Raw genomic sequence first — 22,005 nt, forward strand, 5'->3', positions numbered from 1 at the left:
AAAAAGGTTGAACAAAAAGTCTTAGGTCCACGAAATGGAAAGCATTACAAGTTGACGCGCAGGAATGTCAGCCATAAAAAAATCGGTTGTTTTCGCGATGAACTCGAGTCGGACACGCTCCGCTTACCGCCAACGGACACCACGTCAAGCCTTTTGTTGGATTACACACGAATTTTTAATGTAACCTTTATATTTGATATGTTTGTGGACATTACCATTGAGTCGAAATTTATAACACACTATAGAGGAGTATAATACAAAATTTTGTTCGAATTTTTATTGTTAAGAAAAATTTAATATCTACTGGGAAACTCTTAATTATTAAAACGTATTAAAAATAAATAAGTTCCAACATAGAACTTTTTTTTTAATGCGGTTAAAAAAATAGCTTTAGAGTGCCACAGACAAAACTGATTTAAACGGATTAGTTTTAAAGTTACGCAATATTGAATTGACTTATTATTCCTACCACGTCGACACGTTTCCTCCTCACGCATTCGCCTTCCTTCCGCCGAGACTGCTGTATAAGGACTTAAGCAATGGAATTATACTTGCCTTGGGTTCGGAGCTTACAGTGTTATAACACAATATGATCGCATATAACCCACTGAGTTTCTCCCCGGATCTTCGCTGTGGGTCGCGATCCGGTGGTAAATTCAGCGAAGCACTGCTCTTGCTAGGGCCAGTGTTAGCAGCTCTCTCAGGTTGGGCCCGTGAGCTCACCTATCAGTCGGCGCAAAGATGGACTGGCTCCTTAAGGAAAAAGAAAAGCTTAAAAAAATCGATCAATACTTCTAACTAATGCTGAGAATTGTAATCACTCAGTCTTAAAAAAGTGAAAAAACTTTGACCACTTCTGTGGCTTTTTTAAATCATATAAATGAAGTAATATTTATTATATTTAATTTATGGACTTTTAAATGCTTCATCAACACTAAACCTTATAACTAGAAGACAGAAGATGAATGAGTTTAAATAAATAATATTATATTGCTATAGACTTGTACGTGTACTTATATCAATTATGTCAATCTCAAAATAAATTAAAAAAACATCAATTTAAAAATATAGATTTCACAAGCCCCTTATAAGAACTTTTTAGCAATCACCTTGGAGTTAAAATGTAAACTAGCTTCAGTAGATTGCTATTTAGACCAGGGCTGAAGCCTTTGAAAATGGTAAAAAGTGAAAAAAAAATATAGTAGGATGAAACCCGTTAAAAAAGGACAAGAATATAACAAAAATGAAACGAAAAAAATAATTTACGGGCAATCTGAGGCCGGGAAGTGGAAGAGAGTAAGTTTTTAAGGGTAAAAAACGATGTATCTCGATTCCGGCAAAACTACAAGTCCTATGAAAAAAAAAATAATGACAAAGTTGTAGGTAACAAAGAGATCATTGATGAGATTAGTCGAGAGTTGAAGTCGTCGTGGCCTAACGGATAAGACGTTCGGTGCATTCGTGTTGAGCGATGCACCGCTGTTCGAATCCCGCAGGCGGGTACCAATTTTTCTAATGAAATACGTACCCAACAAATGTTCACGATTGATTTCCACGGTGAAGGAATAACATCGTGTAATAAAAATGAAACCCGCAAAATTATAATTTGCGTAACTACTGGTGGTAGGACCTCTTGTGAGTCCGCACGGGTAGGTACCACCACCCTGCCTATTTCTGCCGTGAAGCAGTAATGCGTTTCGGTTTGAAGGGTGGGGCAGCCGTTGTAACTATAATTGAGACCTTAGAACTTATATCTCAAGGTGGGTGGCGCATTTACGTTGTAGATGTCTATGGGCTCCAGTAACCACTTAACACCAGGTGGGCTGTGAGCTCGTCCACTCATCTAAGCAATAAAAAATAAATAAAAAAAAAGATTACCTATTGTATTTATTTCATTATTAGCGACCCACTCTCGCTTTACTTCGAGAACTATAATTTATACCTAATTGACTTGCTGACCCGGCAGACTTCGTAGTGCCTCAATCGATAAATAAAAGACCTAAACTTTATAATTTAATTCCGAGAATTTTCTCATTTATCTACATTTTAAACTTTCTCTGGACTTTGACAAATAATCCAGGACCAAAATTAGCCAAATCGGTCCAGCCGTTCTCGAGTTTTAGCGAGAATAACGAACAGCAGTTCATTTTTATATAATATATAGATATAGATTATGAAAAACATACTTGATATATAAGTTTAAAAAATATAGTTAAAAGACTAAAAATTTAAAGTTTCATCAAACTCAATTAAGTAGTTTTTACGTGAAAGAGTAACAAACATAGGTGGGTACCTACATCCATTCTTACAAACTTTCGTGTTTATAATAATTGGTAGGATTTAGAAACTATGGAACCAAGTTTGAATTTTGATTACCTAATTGAAATTGATTAGTTGTAATAATTTAGTTTTTATTTTAATTCAAAACTCGGACAAACAAAATTGTAAGACAGCAATGGTTTGAAGGATAGAGTTGCTTGATAAGTTTCCTATCATGGATTTATTTCTTCTTCCCTGTGCCCTTAGTTTGCGAAGGTGGAGTGGCCTTTCCCGAGGACCCGGTACCCTGCGGACTTGTCTCGCCGGTCAACAGATATCTCGTCACTTTTGCCTTTAGTTCCATATACGTCAGATTATTTCGATTCAGCTGTGGCAGAACGGATATCCGCTTGTCGCTTTCCTGTTCAATACAACGTGATAAGATTTACTCGGATTTTTTTTTGCTACCTAAGCTGAGAGCCTTGTGAGGCTATATCAGCATAACCTTAACTAGTAGGTGAGCTCACGGGGCTCAAACCTGACGACGTTGCTAGCACGAACCCTAGCAAGAGCTTCGCAGAATCTACCACCGGATCGGAAACGCGACCCACTGAGAAGATCCGGCGAGAAACTCAGTGGGCCGTGTCTGAGGCTTAATTTACTCTGAAGTGCTCTACGCTACACTCACTATGTAGAGTATTGGATCGATAAGTAAATTATATTACAGCTAAATAACATATTTGATACTTCGATCGTATTTCTAAGCGTGATTTAGTATTGACGTAGTTTCTGTGGATATATTTCATTTAATACCAGATGAGCCGTGAACACGACTGTCGGTAGTAATTTATTTTAAAAATAAGCAGAAACATTTAGAGCTCAAGAGCTCAAGGGCCACCTAGAATTAAGTGGTGGCCGGAGCTCATAGACATCAGCCGCGTAAATCCCGCCACGCATCTTGAGACAGGAGTTCTAAGTTTCATTTTTACAATAATTGGCTTTTTGTTTCTATTATTTGTTATATTATTATACTATGTTAGTTGGCTGTTGGCTCTCCTTGTATTAAATAAATAAATAAATAAAAAACGGTTGCCCCACCCTTCAAACTGTAACGCATTTCCTTCACGGCAGAAATAGGCAGGGCGGTAGTACCCACCCGTGCGGACTCACAAAACGACCTACCACCAGTTATTACGCTAATTAGGATTTTGCGGGTTTGATTTTTATTACAAAATGTTATTACTTCACCATCGTGGAAGTCAATCGTGAACATTTGTTAAGTACGTACCTATTTCATTAGAAAAATTGGTACCCGCCTGCGGGATTCGAACACCGGTGCATAGCTTGTTACGAATGCACCGGGCGTCTTATCCTTTAGATCTAAATTCAATAGAGAGTCGTGAAACGGGGCGAGTAGGTGAACTCACGGGGCTCAAACCTGACGTTGTTGTTAACACGAACCCTAGCAAGAGCCGTGCTTCGCAGAATCTACCACCGGTCGCGTTTCCGATCCGGTTTGAGCCCCGTGAGCTCACCTACTCACCATGTTTTTCTGATCTGGTCTCTCAAGGCCGTCAGCGTAAGGAAAAAAAAGAGAGTCGTGTATGGCTCTTCAAGTCATGATCTACGTTCTTCTCGACCATACCTGTCTTATCACAACTAGATAGTATATTTTCTTATGCTCAAACAATTCTGTAGGGTAGGCATATGTAGGTAAACTAAACAGTCCCTTGACCACACCGGATTCGTCGCACAAATCGAAGACAGTGGATGTCGCCAGCCGGCATTTCTTCCTTAAATACTCCAGCAGTACTCTGACGTGGCATTTCGGGTTAACTAACAATATCTTCTCAATAGAGAGATCCGGCTCAGAAGATCTCTGTAGGAAATTGGATAGCTCCGGTGTGTCCTTATAAGTTACTTGTATAAACATCTTTTGACGTTTACTTTGACAGATTTGACGTGAATGATTTTTTCAAATGCCGTGTCGACAAGTTTGGCCTTTTTAATACGCTTTTATTGGCTTCAGACGTATGTATGTTAGATGTAACGGAATCTTTGAACATGATTTTGACCCCCTTCAAAACGTCGGATTAACTCGAAATTTGGCATACTTATTAAGGACAGATGACAATTCAATATTTAAAAAAATAATTGAAAAAAATTAAATTCAACTAAAAAATGAAAAATAAATAATAGTTTAAAAAAGCTATAAAAATACGCTTTTATAGAAAATCCAACTAAAAAATAGAAACTAAATTTTAATAAATTTGAATTAAAAATAATGTAAGAAAAAATGATTTTATTATAAAAAAACCGTGAGGTGCATGGTATCAGTAGTTATAAATATTTTATAAACAGATATGACTAGAAGGGTTATTTTGATAATATCCTGAAAAGCACCCCACGATTTTTTACAATAAAATTATTTTTTTACACTATTTTTAATTCAAATTTATTAAAATTTATTTTCTATTTTTTAGTCGGATTTTCTATAAAAGCGTTTTGTTTTTTAGTTTTTTAAACTATTATTTATTTCTTAGATATTTTTGTTTAATATACAACGGTAAGAGATTACTACATTAACTTTACCATCATTTTCTTAATTTATTAGACGGCGAACGAGTTAGACGCCGAAGACCAGGTCAAGTGGAGGAGTTTAAGTAGGAAAGCGGACCCGGACCACTAGACCGGGAAAACGCTAAGAAGAAGAAAATGATTAACGAGTTCACGGCCCATTCAGTGCTAAGTGATTATCGAAGCGCATAGACATCATGAACAGAACGGATTACTGCTCCGCGGTAAAAAAATGCACTACTACCAGTGCGGCCTCACAAAGCAGTAAGCACCCCTTATAAGAATTTTCACGAGACTTCTAATGTAACAAGTGAGCTAAGTTAGTATCCGTGATCAAGCTGTACATTCCGTGCTGTATTAGAAATGAATAGCTGAATGATTTTTATTATGCGATCTTATCGCCGGAGAGCATTTTTAAGGAATCGCGTCTTCCGGCTTTCTTCAGCGATTTCTCAGTTCTTCGGATATTTGAAAACGATTTTAGCAAAGCTGTTGGCAAGAAATGAATCTGGTCTGACCCACGGAATAGTGGTCTGACCCAATACCGCCTCAATGGCGTGCCTCAGAGCTGACTTAAGCTCTTTATAAGCTAGTAATGATAGTATTAGCTAATGGTGATCCTTCCAAATAATTATATATCTACATACGTAGTTTGAAAAGTAAAAATACACGTTTATAGTGTAAGCCGAACTAACAATTATTTTATTTATTTTTATCCCGTTGATACTAGTCAGGATATTACAGCAAAATTATATTTATTATTAAAATTGTTGTATTGTTATCGGTCCTTCTCGATGCGTGTGCCACTTTATCGGGCGTTTGATGCCTGTAAAAATAACGTTCAAATATTGCCATCGGTCTCGTCGAACCCTCCCGATCCACAAGCACCGGTCACCGTCCTCGTCGAACCCGCCGCTTGCGAAGGGCTCGGCGAGTAAATTAACCCACAGACACAGCCCACTGAGTTTCTCGCCGGATCTTCTCAGTGGGCCGCGTTTCCGATCCGGTAATAGATTCAGCGAAGCACTGCTCTTGCTAGGGTTAGTGTTAGCAACGTCGTCAGGTTTGAGCCCCGTGAGCTCACCTACTTGTTAGGTTACGCTGATATAGCCTCTCAAGTCTATCAGCTAAAGTAGAAAAAAATATTCAAATATTCGGTTATATTACAAACCAATACCTTAAATACCAAGCTAAGAAAGGCGTTAAAAAAAGAGAGCTTTGACTGGTATTGTTTATGTCTGTTAATGTATTTAGTTGTTCGCTCCTAAAATACGACTTAACCTTTAGTAAAATAAGCTATTGTTCGACGCCTTTGCATAGAAAATAAATACATATAAAGAACATAATGATTTGTCCACAGTCCCGCCTGGTTCAATTTTTAATGAATAATGTGGAATGCGAGTCGTAATAAAAATGTGGAAAATATATTTATTTAATACGTTTTTTCTTTACATGAATGGACTTCTCCTTAAAAACATCCTAAAGGTCACAACGAAAATCTCGCCTCTCAATTATTTTAAAAAGTGCCTCCCTTCTTAACTCCAGTTAAATAAATTTCTAGCTATGATTTAACCAAGTAAAACATAATTGAAACATTTTCCTTGAAAATTATTGTAGCTTTTAGCTTAAAAAAATCAAAACTTGACCCAAAACTAATCATAATTGGTATGTGTTTAATGTTGTTAGGGCTGGGAAAAAGATTAGATTATTAACTCACCGGGAAGCTCCTTAACGCACTTTTTACTTTTTAGTCTAGAAAATGTTCAACGTAGAGTGATGTACAATATATAATATTAATTTCCTATTTAACACCGACAACGAATTCTTTTTTTTTACCGCCATTTTTTGTTTCTACTTTTTTTTAATGCACACATTGTTTCACTTCGAGCGTCAACAGATGGCATTAATATAGCATCGCCAAGGAATTAGGAAAAGAAAGTCCCAACAGTAATCTTTCTAAATATGTTGCTCAATGTACAGACATATTATCCTATACAGTGGATTATATATATATTCGATGTTAGTTTAAATAGATAATTTCTAGGCTAACAACTTTACCTGCATATTTAACTTTGTTGGTCATTGACCCGTTTATTTTAAACAATAAGAATTCATTGTATTCAAACCTTATTGATCTAGTTTTAATTGAAACAGCTTATTTGCATTTCTTAATTGTCAACGAACAATAAGACATACAATGATTCAGCTGTATACCTCGGCCACTTCGAGGAGCCTCAATGTGACACAATTCTATGATTAAAATATTTTCGAGCTTAATCACGTACTGGTTTTAAAATTACAAATTTTTAATAGCGTTTTTGACTCACGAATAATTACAATAATTTTATTATGGCTTAGGTTGGCGGAACGACCTACCAAGTGTTAAGCGGTTACCGGAACCCATAGACATCTACAACGTAAATGCCGCAACCTACATTGAGATATGAGTTCTAAGGTCTCAATATAGATAAAATAAAATTTATATTCTATTTTAAATACATTTTCTATTTTCATAAAAGTTTCGGTCGAGCACTTTTTAACGTTTGCCGCTAGGGGTGCTGTTCCAGCTGCATAGAAATTTGAGTTAACTTTTACGCTATCGAGAACGTTAAAAAACTCGCACTAAGCACCCTGGGCGGGCTGCGCGGTAAAGCGACAAAACGAGCCTTAACAATTCATTGATGCCCGTCTGTCGGTGAAACTATTAACATTTATTTCAATAAAATATTATCTGTTCTCGATACGTATGCAATTATCCAAGTGAAGCGGATCTCTTAAGGTTCGTGAAGATTACGTTGAAGCATTCCGTTATATTAATTACAGATCAAGCTAAGCAATGTTTTAAAATGATGGCTTTTATCGGACAAAAGTTCTGAAGATCCTTTTGAATTGCGCAAATCGGTGAATAAGTTCTTTCCAGCTTATTATATTATCTAGCCCTGTGGCCTTATGTTACGCTCAACCATATCTTAAATCACTGGTTAGTGGTTATTTAAAAAAAAAAACACATTTTGGGAGTTTTGAATTTTATTACGAAATCGATGATAGCTTTCGAGATTTGTTATTAATTATTATAATGGATAATTTTGTCGTATTTAGCATTACCCGCCTCCGGTATTTGAATGCCGGCATAGTCGCGTCAGTTGATTCGCTTACTCCGCATGTCTTATCCTCTAGGCCAGAGGCTCCCAAACTTATTTTGTCTACTGCCCACTTTGAGAATAAATTATTTTTAGCGCCCCCTTTTTTCACCTAAACCACAATAGTGAGAGCTCAGCCGGTGTCTAGGAGTCCTCCTAGATGAAATTACAAATCGGCCAGGCTTCTTCCAGGCCTCTACACAATGCCCCCATTTTTTTCTGGGTCTCTAACCGTCCTTTAGACCTGCAGCGCCCAGAAGGGGGGTTAGCGCCCACTTTGAGAAAGGCTGCTCTAGGCCATGACTATGAGTAAAAAAACGTAAATAATAAAACAAACTTTCAAAGATAATTCATTTCAACAGTATATTATATACATTAATTTATCAGATATGTATTTTTTTCCGTGTCGTGTAATATATTATATACTAGCTGACCCGGCAGACTTCATAGTGCCTTAATCGATAAATAAAAGACCGACGGGGGACACATCAAAGGAAAAATAAAATTGTTATTTTTATTTAATTCCGAGCATTTTCATATTAATCTACCTTTTAAAACTTCTCTGGACTTCCACAAATAATTCAAGACCAAAATTAGCCAAATCGGTCCAACCGTTCTCGAGTTTTAGCGAGACTAACGAACAGCAATTCATTTTTATATATAGAGATAGAAGATATGACAAATCGTACGGCACTCCTTATGGTATTCGATCCTGTAACTCGCCCGGTGTTTGCCTTATCTACTGTCCGACTTTGATTAGGTATATATCGTAAGCGATATCACGATTCACGAATCCCACATCGACACGTAAATGTACATAGATCATTGACAGATTAATGATCACAATATTACTTTCACTGCTTTTTTTTTTAAATTTCATTTGAAAATTATAAATGAATGATATTTTCTCGCGCTACCTCAGCTAACATTGCTCACGACAAAGGCAAGATACTGTTGGCTTTTCCCCCTACCTATTCGCTTGCAGTTTAGGGGTGTTCCGGTTACGCGCGGATGGATAGGTGAGCTCACGGACTCAACTTGAGAGAATTTACTAACACTAGCCCTACTAGCAAGAGCAGTGCTTCGCATCCTACTGAGAAAATCCTGCGAAAAATTCAGTGGGCTACCTCTATGGGACTGATGGCTTACTTACTGGATACAAAGCCTACCATTGTAGTAGTCATGAACACGGACATTTCCATTGTAATAAATCACACTTTTTATGTTCTAAACGAATTCCAGTCTTGCACCTCCGACACCGTAAATAGGTAAGAAATCTTTAAACAGAAGCATCAACACCCCTTAGGGTTCATTAAAAAACATCTATAATGAGTGGTTTGAACGATTAATAATAATAATAACTGGGAACAAATCAGGCAAGGTCATCCAATTTAGGATTCCCTGTGCTATGGGTACCAGCGACTGACAAACACCCAGACTAAGAGCAAACAAACCTGTTCATCACACAATGTTTGCACGATGCGGGAATCGAATCCACGACCCTCGGCACAACAGTCACTACTGCACCACGGACTCAGTCGCCCAAAACACGTCATTTCGGAACCTCTCGACCTCAAGCACCGGTCAACATTCTCGTCGAACCCGTCGCTTGCGACGAAGGGCTCGACAAGTAAATTAAACCACAGACACAGCCCACTGAGTTTCTCGCCGGTTTTTTTTTTATTTTGTTTATTGCCCTTGTAGGCAGACGAGCATCCGGCCCACCTGATGGTGAGTAGTTACCGTCGCCCATGGACTTCAGCAATGCCAGGGGCAGAGCCAAGCCGCTGCCTACCACTACTTTTGTCAGTGGGTCGCGTTTCCGATCCGTTGGATCGCTTCGGAAACTGTAATTTATTTCCTGTTGATTTTTCCACTATTTAATGGATGTTATTATACATATTATAAACCTTCCTCTTTAATCACTATCTATTAAAAAAAACCGCATCAAAATCCGTTGCGTAGTTTTAAAGATTTAAGCATACATGATATAGGGACAGAGAAAGCGACTTTGTTTTATACTATGTAGTGATTAGATTATCAAAATAAGTCCGGAAATCTCACAATTAGGGAACACAATGGCGTAAGGCGTTGAATTCTAAAATCGAAACACAAACAAACGTCATAAAGGTCACCGCGCGCCGCCCGCGGGTCCAGCCGCGCGGCCTTGACCGCAAATTAGTTGCGTTCACTCGCAGTTCATTTCCCAACGCAACGAATCCAAAGCATAACATTTCATAAGACGCTTGCAACAGTACGAAGCGATGTTGCATTTGACTCAGGAACCCGAGACAGACGCTCGTGCGATAATAACGTGTAGTGGCAGTGTGTACGCGGTTTTACGAACGATTTAGTGATTTTTAAGTAATTCGAACGTGTAAGATAGTTTAATATTACGATTATAAAATTGCGTGAGTCGAAGAAAAGAATGACAGTCGACATGATTACACCAACGTCGTAAAGTAAAATGATGCGATTAGATTGATCGTAGCCTTTCTACTTGATTACCCAATTTGTCTTTACAACGAAAAAATTTCGTCAAAGACGAGTGAATTTCAGTTAATAATCACATTGATTGCCATTTGAAAAAAAAAACAAAAACCAAAATGTTTAAGCCAAGGGAAATGTATATTTAAAAGGAATACAAGAAATTAGATAATTCTGAAAAAAAAAGAATGAAAGTTTATTGAAACCCTTAGAATCAAAAGAAAATTCTGGATTATTGGAACTACATCCAAATGAAGATATGTCCTTTTCTGTCACTACAAGTCTGATGACCTTCGGAGTGGCGCCCTGGCCGCCGCCTGGCCCAATTCCAAACGCCTTCCAGTTTCACCACCAAGGGGCCAATTTTGCTGTTTTCCTGATACTGTTTGCTCTCTGCATGATGGAGGTGGTTGTACTCAGGATCATCACGGAGGAACAGGCCCGGGAACAAGGCTCTAGAAGCGTCACCTCTATGTGGTTTGATTCCGATGACGACTGATATTTCAAGACTGAACATTTGTGTCCACCCAGCTCCCGGCAAGGACTGATCATGTAGTCATTCGATTTAAGTTCTGCTCATCAAATAAGACTAGATTAACTATTTAAGATTGTGTTAAAAGTTTATCGATGTTGCCATGTAAATAAACTCCTTTCACATTTCAAAATTGTTAGCAATCCAGTAATTGCTTTACTGTTGAATTACGCGCGGCTTCCGAACAAATTGTCAAAACATTTTTTTGGCAAAGGCAAAGACTTTTACAGCCATCTTTTAAATTTTTTGTAAAATTAAATGCATTACGATAGTTCGAAGAATGTTTCAAAAGTTCTATTGTTAGCGCCATAGGTAGCGGTCATTATAACATATCGAGGGGTCAAACTCTATAAATTCGGTTTAAACGACATTCCGCTTAATACGCGACATTTATCTATGTAATTAAAGGTCCGTTTTATTCGGTATTAGCATCAACAATTCGATGTTTTTAATTGAACCTCATTCAAATAGCTGTTTTGTTTTGATAATTTTTCCATAATTGAAACTTTAAATGGCTCTCCTACAAAGTTGCCAAAAAGTTCGCTTAAACCTTTCACCCCTCGATATACAATTTACTCTACTATGCGAGATAAAGAGTAAAATAGTTTTAATTAAATTTGATTTTTAATTTTGTTGATTGAATAATTTGAATAATTCGATGAGCGTGTAGAGTACATTATTGATTGCAGCAGAATTTATTACTTATTAAATTCAATAGAATTTTTGTATATTAACAAAGAAACCAGATTGATGAGAATTATATCAACATTAGAAAAAAATTTAGGATTAATTAATTACAATACGAGTTTTTAAGAATATGTTAATGAAGTTTTTCGTAAAATACTTGTGGTCGATTGTGAGAAGGTTGAATTTTTCAGCTTTATTAAAATCGTTGTAAATACCAAATCGAATAAATGATTTTTGGATCGTGGAATTTGGGGTGAAAAACCTATGGTTCTTTTCTAAGGGGTAGAGTAAAAGTTAAATGTAAGTGGACCATAGCGTTCATAGCCGCTAGACGGGGTACACTGAAGCTACATAATGTTGTAGAATTTTTCAAGATCAATTGAATATGCAATTTCGAAAAGGTTACATCTCTGAAAATGTAAAATTTATCAGGAAATGAAAAAAACTGATTATTTTCTAAAGCAGTGTAAAATTTAAAATATTAACTTTTGAGATATATTTTAGTGTTAATTAGCAATTGAAAATTACTGGAATTATTATAAAATGGGTGTAGGTAAGCCTCAAAACTACATGTATAGGAAAAAACGTATTTGACAAAATATGCGACATGTGCCCTTTTCGAAATTGCATATTCAATTATAAAAAATGCTTGTTTGTTTGTGTCGCTTCATGTAGTCTGTATATGTGAATATAATTTCCAGCACGAATCCTCAGATTTACACCTCAGTAAACAAAGGTTGACTCCATAGAGCGCCTTGTCGTTCAGAGCAAAATATAAGGCATCAGACCACGTAGAAGGTAAGCCATGCGATGGACCGATCTAGTCAAGTCGGCAGTTGGCGGTTGTTTGCATGAGTGTACCAGACTCACCACAAACCGGGAGAGGTGACGTTTGCTCGTGAGGTGCATAACATCTGCCCACATACCCGATCCTATGGACAGAATGGTAAACAGTCGACGTCGCCCTAAACACGTCATTACGGATCCTCCCGATCCATTAACGGTGCTTTTAGGTACCACAAGCACCGGTCACCGTCCCCGCCGAACCCGTCGCTTGCGACGAAGGGCTCGACGAGTAAATTAACTCATAGACACAGCCCACTGAATTTCTCGCCGGATCTTCTCAATGGGTCGCGTTTCCGATCCGGTGGTAGATTCTGCGAAGCATTGATTTTGCTAGGGTCAGTGCTAGCAACACTCCTGGTTTGAGCCTCGTGAGCTCACCGACACGTCAAGGAGAAGCTGAAATAGCCTCTCAAGGCTATCAGCATAGGTAGGGAAAAAAAAAACATCTACCCACAGCAATGATACTGAATGACGATCACGACCGCTCCGACAAGAGTGATACGACAAAAGAAAAAATAAGGAGCGTTGTTTTCTTTTTAATACGCTTTTATTAGCTTCAGACGTATGTATGTTTGTAACGGAATCTTTGAACATTATTTTGACCCCCATCAAAACGTCGGATTAACTCGAAATTCGGTATACTTATTAAGGACCGATGATAATTCAACATTAAAAAAAATATTGAAAAATTTAAATTGAACTAAAAAATTAAAGATAAATCAATAATAGTTTCAAAAAACTAAAAAAATACGCTTTTATAGAAAATCCAACTAAAAAACAGAAAAGGAATTCGAATCAAAAATAGTGTAAGAAAAATGATTTTATTGTTAAAAAAGCGTGAGGTGTTTTTCAGGATATTATCAAAATAACCCTTCTACTCATATGTGTTCATAAAATATTTATAACTATTGATACCGTGCAATTTCATACTGGTGGTAGGACCCCTTGTGAGTCCGCACGGGTAGGTCCGCCCTGCCTATTTCTGCTGTGAAGCAGTAATGCGTGTCGGTTTGAAGGGTGGGGGACAGCCGTTGTAACTATACTGAGACCTTAGAACTTATATCTCAAGGTGTGTGGCGCATTTACGTTGTAGATGTCTATGGGCTCCAGTAACCACTTAACACCAGGTGGGCTGTGAGCTCATCCACACATATAAGCAATAAAAAAAAATTCAATTAAATCATTTTTTCTTAAACTATTTTTAATTCAAATTTATTAAAATTTATTTTCTATATTTTAGTTGGATTTTCTATAAAAGCGTATTTTGTAAGTTTTTTTAAACTATTATTTATTTTTTAATTAAATAACAAAAACGTTAAGTTTTCGACGTAGCTTAGTTCAATTACTGGAAACCGCAAGCAAATAGCTTTAGCCGAGTCCCATTGATTGCGCCCACAAATTCATTTGTCCACTTATTTTTGTAAACAATGTTACTAACTTCGCCGACTCAGTTGTTGGGCCGTTGAATACAATACGCTAAGATTGGAACTATATAATAGTCTTATTGATGTAAATCACTACATAGTATAAAACAAAGTCGCTTTCTCTGTCCCTATATCTGTCTGTCCCTATGTATGCTTAAATCTTTAAAACTACGCAACGGATTTTGGTGCGTTTTTTTTTAAATAGATAGAGTGATTGAAGAGGAAGGTTTTTAAGTATAATAACATCCATTAAATAGTGGAGATATCAATAATAAATTACAGTTTCCGAAGCGAAGCGAGGGCGGGTCGCTAGTCTTTCTATAAAACATTAGCATGTTTTTTTAAACGCCGGCGTGGGCAGTGATGCTGAGAGTGCAACAGAAACCCCTTGGGAGTTAATTTCAGAGCTTCAGCATACTTGGTATAACAAGACCCGCTAATAAAGCACTGACAATGGGTTCGTAGACTTATATAGATCTTCATAATATCAATAAGTGCACGAGGAACCACTTTTTTTTCCTACCTAAGCCTATGGTCTATAGAGACCATATCAGCGTCACCGGACTAGTAGGTGAGCTCACGGGGCTTGCTAACACGAACCCTAGCAAGAGCTGTGCTTCGCAGAATCTACCACCGGATCGGAAACGCGACCCACTGAGAAGATCCGGCGAGAAACTCAGTGGGCTGGGAATCACTGGTTCGTCGTGTAACGTGTGCCGAAAGAATTGAAGACATGCATTTTATCTTAAAGAATTGACTATGCGTCTGATATACACTTAGTCCTGTTGCTCCCCAAATGTGGTAACTTGAGTTTACTTGGACCAATTTGGATAACAGATTTCCCTGATGACTTCATAGCAATTATAATACTCTGACTTATCAATACGAGACACGTGACAGTGTGAAAATAACTAAACTAAACGAATGATAAGGAAAATCGTCAGCTATGACCACTGATAGACAACAGCGCGCTTTGAAGCGGCAAGATTTTGAGACGAACGGGTTACTCGAATGTTTAGTTCTTTAAATATAAAATTTTGAAAATAATTTAGGAGATTTATTTTGTTGTGATCATTACCTCGACCTTTCGAAAAACTTATGATTGGGAGATCTTGTTTTATTTATTATAGTCCAGACAAGCGCATGGTCCACTTGATAGTGAGTCGTTATCGTCACTCATTGATGTTGCAGAGCCAACCCGTTGCCACTGAGTCACTGAAGTAAGCCATGTCATAGCACGAGCACCTCCTACGAGGTCCCCCCGCCAAGGGGGCGCGCGGGGTATGTGGGACTTGACGATCTGCAAGATGTTGGGAGCAGACCGCGGGCCCATGGAATTTTAGGGCCCACCCACTAAACGACTCCCCTGCACTCTTACACCCGATCTCCATCCGGGGTCAAAACCCGGTCAGAGTAGGGGGGGTTCCCGCGGTCAACACTGCAACCAGACACGCGGCGCCACCCCGAGGACGCCCGACCGACGGGTCGTCGAGGTGATAGTCGACGACCAACGACGTCGGTTTCCGCGGTACGGCGGCCCTACCAGGCCGCCCGGGCGATGCCACTGGTGTTCCGGGATACCCCGCTGGGCCAGAACCAGCCTGCCGGGTTGGAACGCGATACACCGCCGACCGGGATGACATTCGGACCCTACATTAAGTCAGTACGCGACAGAGCCGCGACCCTACTCGCTGGACTCTACCCCATTATCTGCAAGCGAAGTAAAATGTAACAAGGTGACAATCTACAAAACTTGCGCATACGTTCCGTCATGACTTATGCAAGCGTAATGTTCGCTCACGCGGCCCGTACACACATTAAATCTCTCCAGGTCATCCAATCCGTTTCTGCAGGATAGCCGTTGGAGCACCGTGGTATCTGGAGAACGTAAATCTTCACGACGACCTAAATCTAGATCCGATACGTAAGTATCTTAGAGAAGCGTCAGAACGCTACTTTGAAAAAGCAGCGCAGAACGATAACCCTCTTATTAACCCCTACCGCTAACTACTTAACATGTCTTGTCGGATCCCCCGGATGTACTCTCGGTGGTTTTAGGCTCTTCAAGCACCGCTCACCGTCCTCGTCGAACTCGTCGACTCCGACGAAGAGCTAGGATTAGGATTCCTCGTGTTATGGGTACCGGAGACTGACATACATACTTATATACGTTTAAATATATACATATATAGATTATAAACACCCAGATAAAGAGCAAACAAACCTTCTTCATCACACGAATGTTTTCCCGATGTGGGAATCGAACCGCAACCCTCGGCGCAACAATCAAAGCCACTAATTACTGCACCACCGAGTCAGCAAAAAAATGAAGGCTTTATGTTTTAATCTTCAGTCGTTTAAGATTAATCAAATTGTTTACTATCGATTGTAACTAGTTACGATTGTAGGAATGTAGCTTGTGAGAAACCAAAAAAATATACGAGTAATACCGTAAATTTGCACCACAACTCCAGCGAAATTGCTCAATGCATTTCCTAACTCTGCACTGTGCAATCTCAATGCCTTTCAATTGCCATAACATACCGAATTATGCCGACAAGGCTGTTCGGTTTGTTATGTAAGCGATACGTTTTTTTTTTTATAACCACGTTACTCTTTTATAAAGATCGTAGTTGAATTAGTTCCGGAATCGTGGAGGCGTCCGTGTTGATTATTCCTAACGCGATAGCACTCAAAATAACATTCGATTCTTTTTTTTCTACCCATTCTAGTGCCCACGAGGGGTCATACTAGATTCACTGAGCGAGTAGGTGAGCTCACGGGGCTCTAACCTGGTGACGTTGCTAACGCTAACCCTAGCAAGAGCCGTACTTCGCAGAATCTACCACCGGATCGGAAACGCGACCCACTGAGAAGATTCGGCGAGAAACTCAGTGGGCTGTCTGTGGGTTAATTTACTCGCCGAACCCTTCGTTGCAAGCGACAGTTTTGACGAGAACGACGATCGATATTCGATTCAGTGCACTCAGTATTATATCGAAACTTTAGAATTATAGTGGCTTCACTAAAATTTTAAGAAAATGAGTTTTATACTTTAACGCGATATAGAAAAATGCATTCTATCAATTTACAAAACTAAACAATCTCTTTTAGTCTAGAAAAGGACAAAGTCCTGTTTTCGTGTCACTATTAAATCAAGCGGGCATACCTCTTAAACTATCAAAATCGAAAAACTAAAAAAAACCTCAATTACATACATTTTTGAAGTTTACCAAAAAACAAGAAAATTCCAATAATTCAATTCTAAAGCTGCCTTAAGTAATATAGACCTTATTAATAATACAAAAGCGCTCTATAGACATGTAGGTACGTATGTAGGATTGGTAAGAACGGAAGCCCACTGAGTTTCACGCCGGATCTTCTCAGTGGGTCGCGTTTCCCATCCGGTGGTAGATTCTGCGAAGCACTGCTCTTGCTAGGGCCAGTGTTAGCAACACTGCCGGTTTGAGCCCCGTTAGCTCACCTACACGTCAAGGAGAAGCTGATATAGCTTCTCAAGGCTATCGGCATAGGTATGGAAAAAATATGAACGGAATGTTTGAACAGTGTGGAACAGAGCGTTAAGATGTGAGTGAGAGAAAACGGTAAGAAAGGGAAAAGAGAATGACAGGCAGAATGACAGAAAAAAGAAAGATGTCGAAGACGGCTAAATGGGCAAGGCGTAAAAAGGTGTCAGATAATTTTTAATTATAATAACGAAAGATTTTGGAACACTGGAATAATTTATTTTATGCGTTGCGATCCCAATACCACATGTATGCAAATGATTTTATGTTAGTATTTCCAAAGACTAGCCCGTTGAGTTTATTTCGACGATTCTTCTAGTCGTTATTTCGTCTTTATAGGAACCGGTTCTAGAAGTAACAAGCTTTGAATCTCACCAGATATGTTTCGATGATATCTATATATTAATACGTGAAGCAAAAACATTGTATCCCTTTTTACGAAAATTGCGCGGACGGAGGAGTATTAAATTTTCCACACTTATAGAGAATATAGAGAAGAAGTGCACAATGCTAATTTTTTTTTTAAATAATGCATAAAAGATACATTAAATCCATAAAGAAAACATTACACACACTACATACCATGTATTTGACGCACACACGCATGCATACTATTTATTGTCAAACTTTTATTCTTGACGTCTGTTGTCAAATTGAGATTAAATATTGTTTGTCTTTATATTTTTTATAGTGTAGTCTTGGCGAAATTTGTGATAGAAGTATAAAATACAATCATAATAGTGTACAAACTTACAATTCCAATTAATTATAGTCGAATTTCGACTACTGCGGGACTTCTAGTTTAAGTTAAAGTCTGTTATTTGAATTTGAAAACCTGGTATTAAGACGGCGTAGTCTGAACGCCTTCACAGGTCTAGAGGCCGAATTTGTTTACTTCGGGTTAAGAGAGAGGAAGATTGGACAGTGGTTAGTGAGATCGGGAGTCTTAAAACCTGGGAACGGATTACTGATTTACGCAAAGAAAAATAGGAAGCTCGTTTTTTAAAACAAATTTTACGATTTAAAGGCGCGTTTTAAATTGACATTTTATTATTTCCGGCACTTCGAATACATTTCTATAGTCACGGATGACATTCAGTTCGTATTCCGGTCACCGTCCTCGTCGAACCCGTCGCTTGCGACGAAGGGCTCGACGAGCGAATTAATTAAATGATTCGTTAATTTTAGGGGTGATGTCACAATTGTAGCAACCTTATGATAACAACTTGAAAGCGAAATACTATATAGGTATTATCCATCTTGAAACTTTTTTTTTATTGCCCTTGTTGACAGACGAGCATACGGCCCACCTGATGGTGAGTGCTTACCGTCGCCCGTGGACTTCAGCAATACCAGGGGCAGAGCCAAACCGCTGCCTACTGCTCAAGACTCTCTATAAAACTCATTTGGAGAAGGACATGTAATGCGCTCGGAAAATACCACGGCCCTACTGTCTATTCATTCCAGAACCAGACGGGACATGGCACATGATATCTCTGAAAACACACTGATAATAAACGCGCGGCGGTTTCAGATAGTTTGGATGAACTCTGTTAAGATGGCGAGCGGTGCGATCATTTTTAAAGATTCCTAAGAGCTCGTGTAAGGTTGCCCATGCGATCCGACCGACCAGATCAAGTCGGCAGTTGGCGGCTGTTTGCATGAGTGTACCAGGCTCACCACAAACCAGGAGGAGTGGCGATTGCTCGTGAGGCGCATAATATATGCCCACAGCAATGATGCTGGATGACGACCACGGCCGCTCTGACTAGAGTGATACGACAAAGGAAAGAGCTCTTCCCATGGAACGTACCATAAAAACACAAATAGACCGTAGACCTGGGGAGATTCCAAACCATTAAACAATATAATCTATATATATAAAAATGAATTGCTGTTTGTTAGTCTCGCTAAAACTCGAGAACGGCTGGACCGATTTGGCTAATTTTGGTCTTGAATTATTTGTGGAAGTCCAGAGAAGGTTTAAACGGTTAGATAAATATGAAAATGCTCGTAATTAAATAAAAATAACAAATTTCTTTTTCCTTTGGTGTGTCCCCCGTCGGACGGATTCCTTTTGTTTGCTATAAGTTTATTTTATACAAAAGCTTAGAGGTCTTTTATTTATCGATTGAGGCACTATGAAGTCTGCCGGGTCAGCTAGTTTAAAATAAATATTAAATATATTGTAATCAGTATATGTATTTAATTACTTTTTGTTTGCAGAGAGTGTGATCAGCGCAAGCGATGTTCGAAGCCTTCGAGAGAGTACATCTGTCGTAGATGTGGCGGCGACAAAACAGGAGGATTCGTGCCCTGCATTTGTAACTCGCGGCCGCAGTAAGTGCTTCCCAATACTAACATCCTCCTCAATAACAACCAAGACGGGGACTCATAAAGCTTCTTAATATTCAAGATCATTTGACTTGGCTGTGCCCCTGGTATTGCTAACGCCCTTGAACGACGCCAATTACTTATCATCAGGTGGTTGGTTGGCTTTTTTTTCGGGCAGGGTATCTTGCTCTTGACAACCAGCAGATGTTGAGTGCAGACCGCGGCCCAAAGTTGTTTTAGGGCCCTACCCACCAAACGACTCCCTTTGCACTCTCTGACCCGACGTCCGATCTCTGCTCGGGGTCAGAATCAGAATCGTGGTTGCTTTTCCTAGAGGCACAATAAAAACAGGAGATTAGCAGTGGATAAATCATTAGAGAATGTCACACGAATGTCGTGTCATTCGTTTCGCCTACGGTCTGTAACCCAGTCGAGGTACTAAATATTATAATTTACGTTAGTGTGTTGATTTGTTTGTCCTTGGTCTCGTGTGTGTCTATCCGATTATGTAGAAACAATAGGTTATTGGTACGAAGTGCTAACACTACAAGGAAAATTTTGATTAAGTACCTTCAACGTACGACAGGTGGCGCCCAAGTAGTGTTTTTCATACATACTTTTTTGTAAGCAATAAAAAAAATTTGATTAAAAAAATCTAAGCCAAGGTGGCACGGGTCATAGTGTTGACCACGGTAACCCCCTTGCCTCATCCGGGTTCTGACCTCGGAGGGGATCGGATGCTTGTGCGAATAGTGCAGGGGAGTCGTTTAGTGGGTAAGGCCCGAAAAACATCCTTGGGCCCGCGGTCTCGCAGCCGCGGACCTGTCCCACATAACCTGCGCGTCCCTTAGACGCGGGGACCTCGTAGAAGGTTCACCCCTCGGCCCAAAAAAAAAGGTGGCACGGATCATGAGGGCCCAGGGCTACCAAGTTGCCCGTGTTTTGAAACTTCATGTCGAATACTTGAATTATTCTTCGCAGTCATTTATTTTTATTGAATAAGTCGGAAAAATCGTGAGATTATAATCCGCGTATTTCAATATTTAGAGAGGTGAAATTTGAATCCGGCGCATGGTTCCTGAGACAAGTGCAACAAGCGCTCAGCCTCATGCCGTGGTCTATATCGACAGAGAAACTTGAGCAGATTGGTAAGTGACCTTTTTTCATTTCATGTAGAACTCATGAAATTACTCTCTCGGTGCGTAAATTTTATTAAAAATAATATTCGTAATTGAAAAGGAACTGAGAAATTAAAAGACAAAAATTTATATGATTTTTTAAAGAACATCTATATAATTATTGCATCGTTCTGCCATCTATACACAACTATAGAACTAAAAATAATTCTAATGACACTGCTATCTGTTCTCTGAGTTACTATTTAAAGCATTTAGTTTCTACAGACACCAACAGATGGCAGGTATATTAAAAAAAATTAAGACATGCAATCTCTGATTCTGTCTGTGCTTAGTGCGAGTTTTTAAACGTTCTCGATAGCGTAAAAGTTAACTGTATGGTATTGGAACGTTTACATACGTTTGCCGCTAGGGGCGCTGTTTCAACTGCATACAAATTTCAGTTAACTTTTACGCTATCGAGAACGTTAAAAAAAACTCTTACTAAGCTCACTGATTTCTGATTCTAACAGACGAAGAAAATGATGACCGAGATGGTCCCGGGCCAAGCGAATTGGCTCACAAAGAACTTCGGACTATACGAGAGTTCTTAGAGACGCTGTCAAGAAAGTTAGCCGGTGGACACCTTGAGAGAACTAGGATCGGTCCATTGTACGACCACCCTGCCTGTGAGTATTGTCTATTAATTGCTCTTAAGATAGTAATCCTAGCTGAAATTGAATAACTGCTTTAAGAATGTGATTTCGATAAATTATGCACGGTTTTCAATGAGTATTTTATTTTTATTTTTACGAAGAAACTTTTTCTCGTAGGAATTGCAATTCAGATATAGTAAACTTTTACCTCATTTCATTAACCTTGTGCACACAAATAAATCATACTAATTGTCTATACCATTCAAGTACCAGATTGTAAACATTTACTGAAACTTTTGACCCTTACAATTAAAATTAAATCATTTAAATATAGTTTACAATTGAATAATTAGAATTTTTCTAAACATCAAATTTTAAAATTGCACAAAGTGAGAATGAGTTGCTCGCTCCGGGCATTTCA

General features: G+C 38.7%; 1 protein-coding gene and 1 long non-coding RNA gene across 4 annotated transcripts in view; one reads left to right on the plus strand and one right to left on the minus strand.

Moving 5' to 3' along the window:
* Positions 1–22,005, plus strand: part of LOC101745080 (uncharacterized) — a 114,572-nt gene that overhangs the window by 25,004 nt on the left and 67,563 nt on the right. For all 3 annotated transcript variants that reach the window (XM_012690409.3, XM_062668514.1, XM_062668515.1), the window contains exons 3-5: positions 19,706–19,819; positions 20,861–20,961; positions 21,462–21,617. In XM_012690409.3, the coding sequence (XP_012545863.2) occupies positions 19,706–19,819; positions 20,861–20,961; positions 21,462–21,617 (371 nt within the window). The remainder of the gene's footprint in view (positions 1–19,705; positions 19,820–20,860; positions 20,962–21,461; positions 21,618–22,005) is intronic.
* Positions 2,395–4,226, minus strand: LOC105841641 (uncharacterized). Its single transcript, XR_001139649.4, has 2 exons — positions 3,905–4,226; positions 2,395–2,680 (listed from the first exon to the last, which is right to left on the minus strand). It is a non-coding gene; the product is annotated as an uncharacterized LOC105841641 (long non-coding RNA).

This window comes from Bombyx mori, chromosome 5, assembly GCF_030269925.1.
Source record: "Bombyx mori chromosome 5, ASM3026992v2".
Classification (NCBI taxonomy): Eukaryota; Metazoa; Arthropoda; class Insecta; order Lepidoptera; family Bombycidae; genus Bombyx; species Bombyx mori.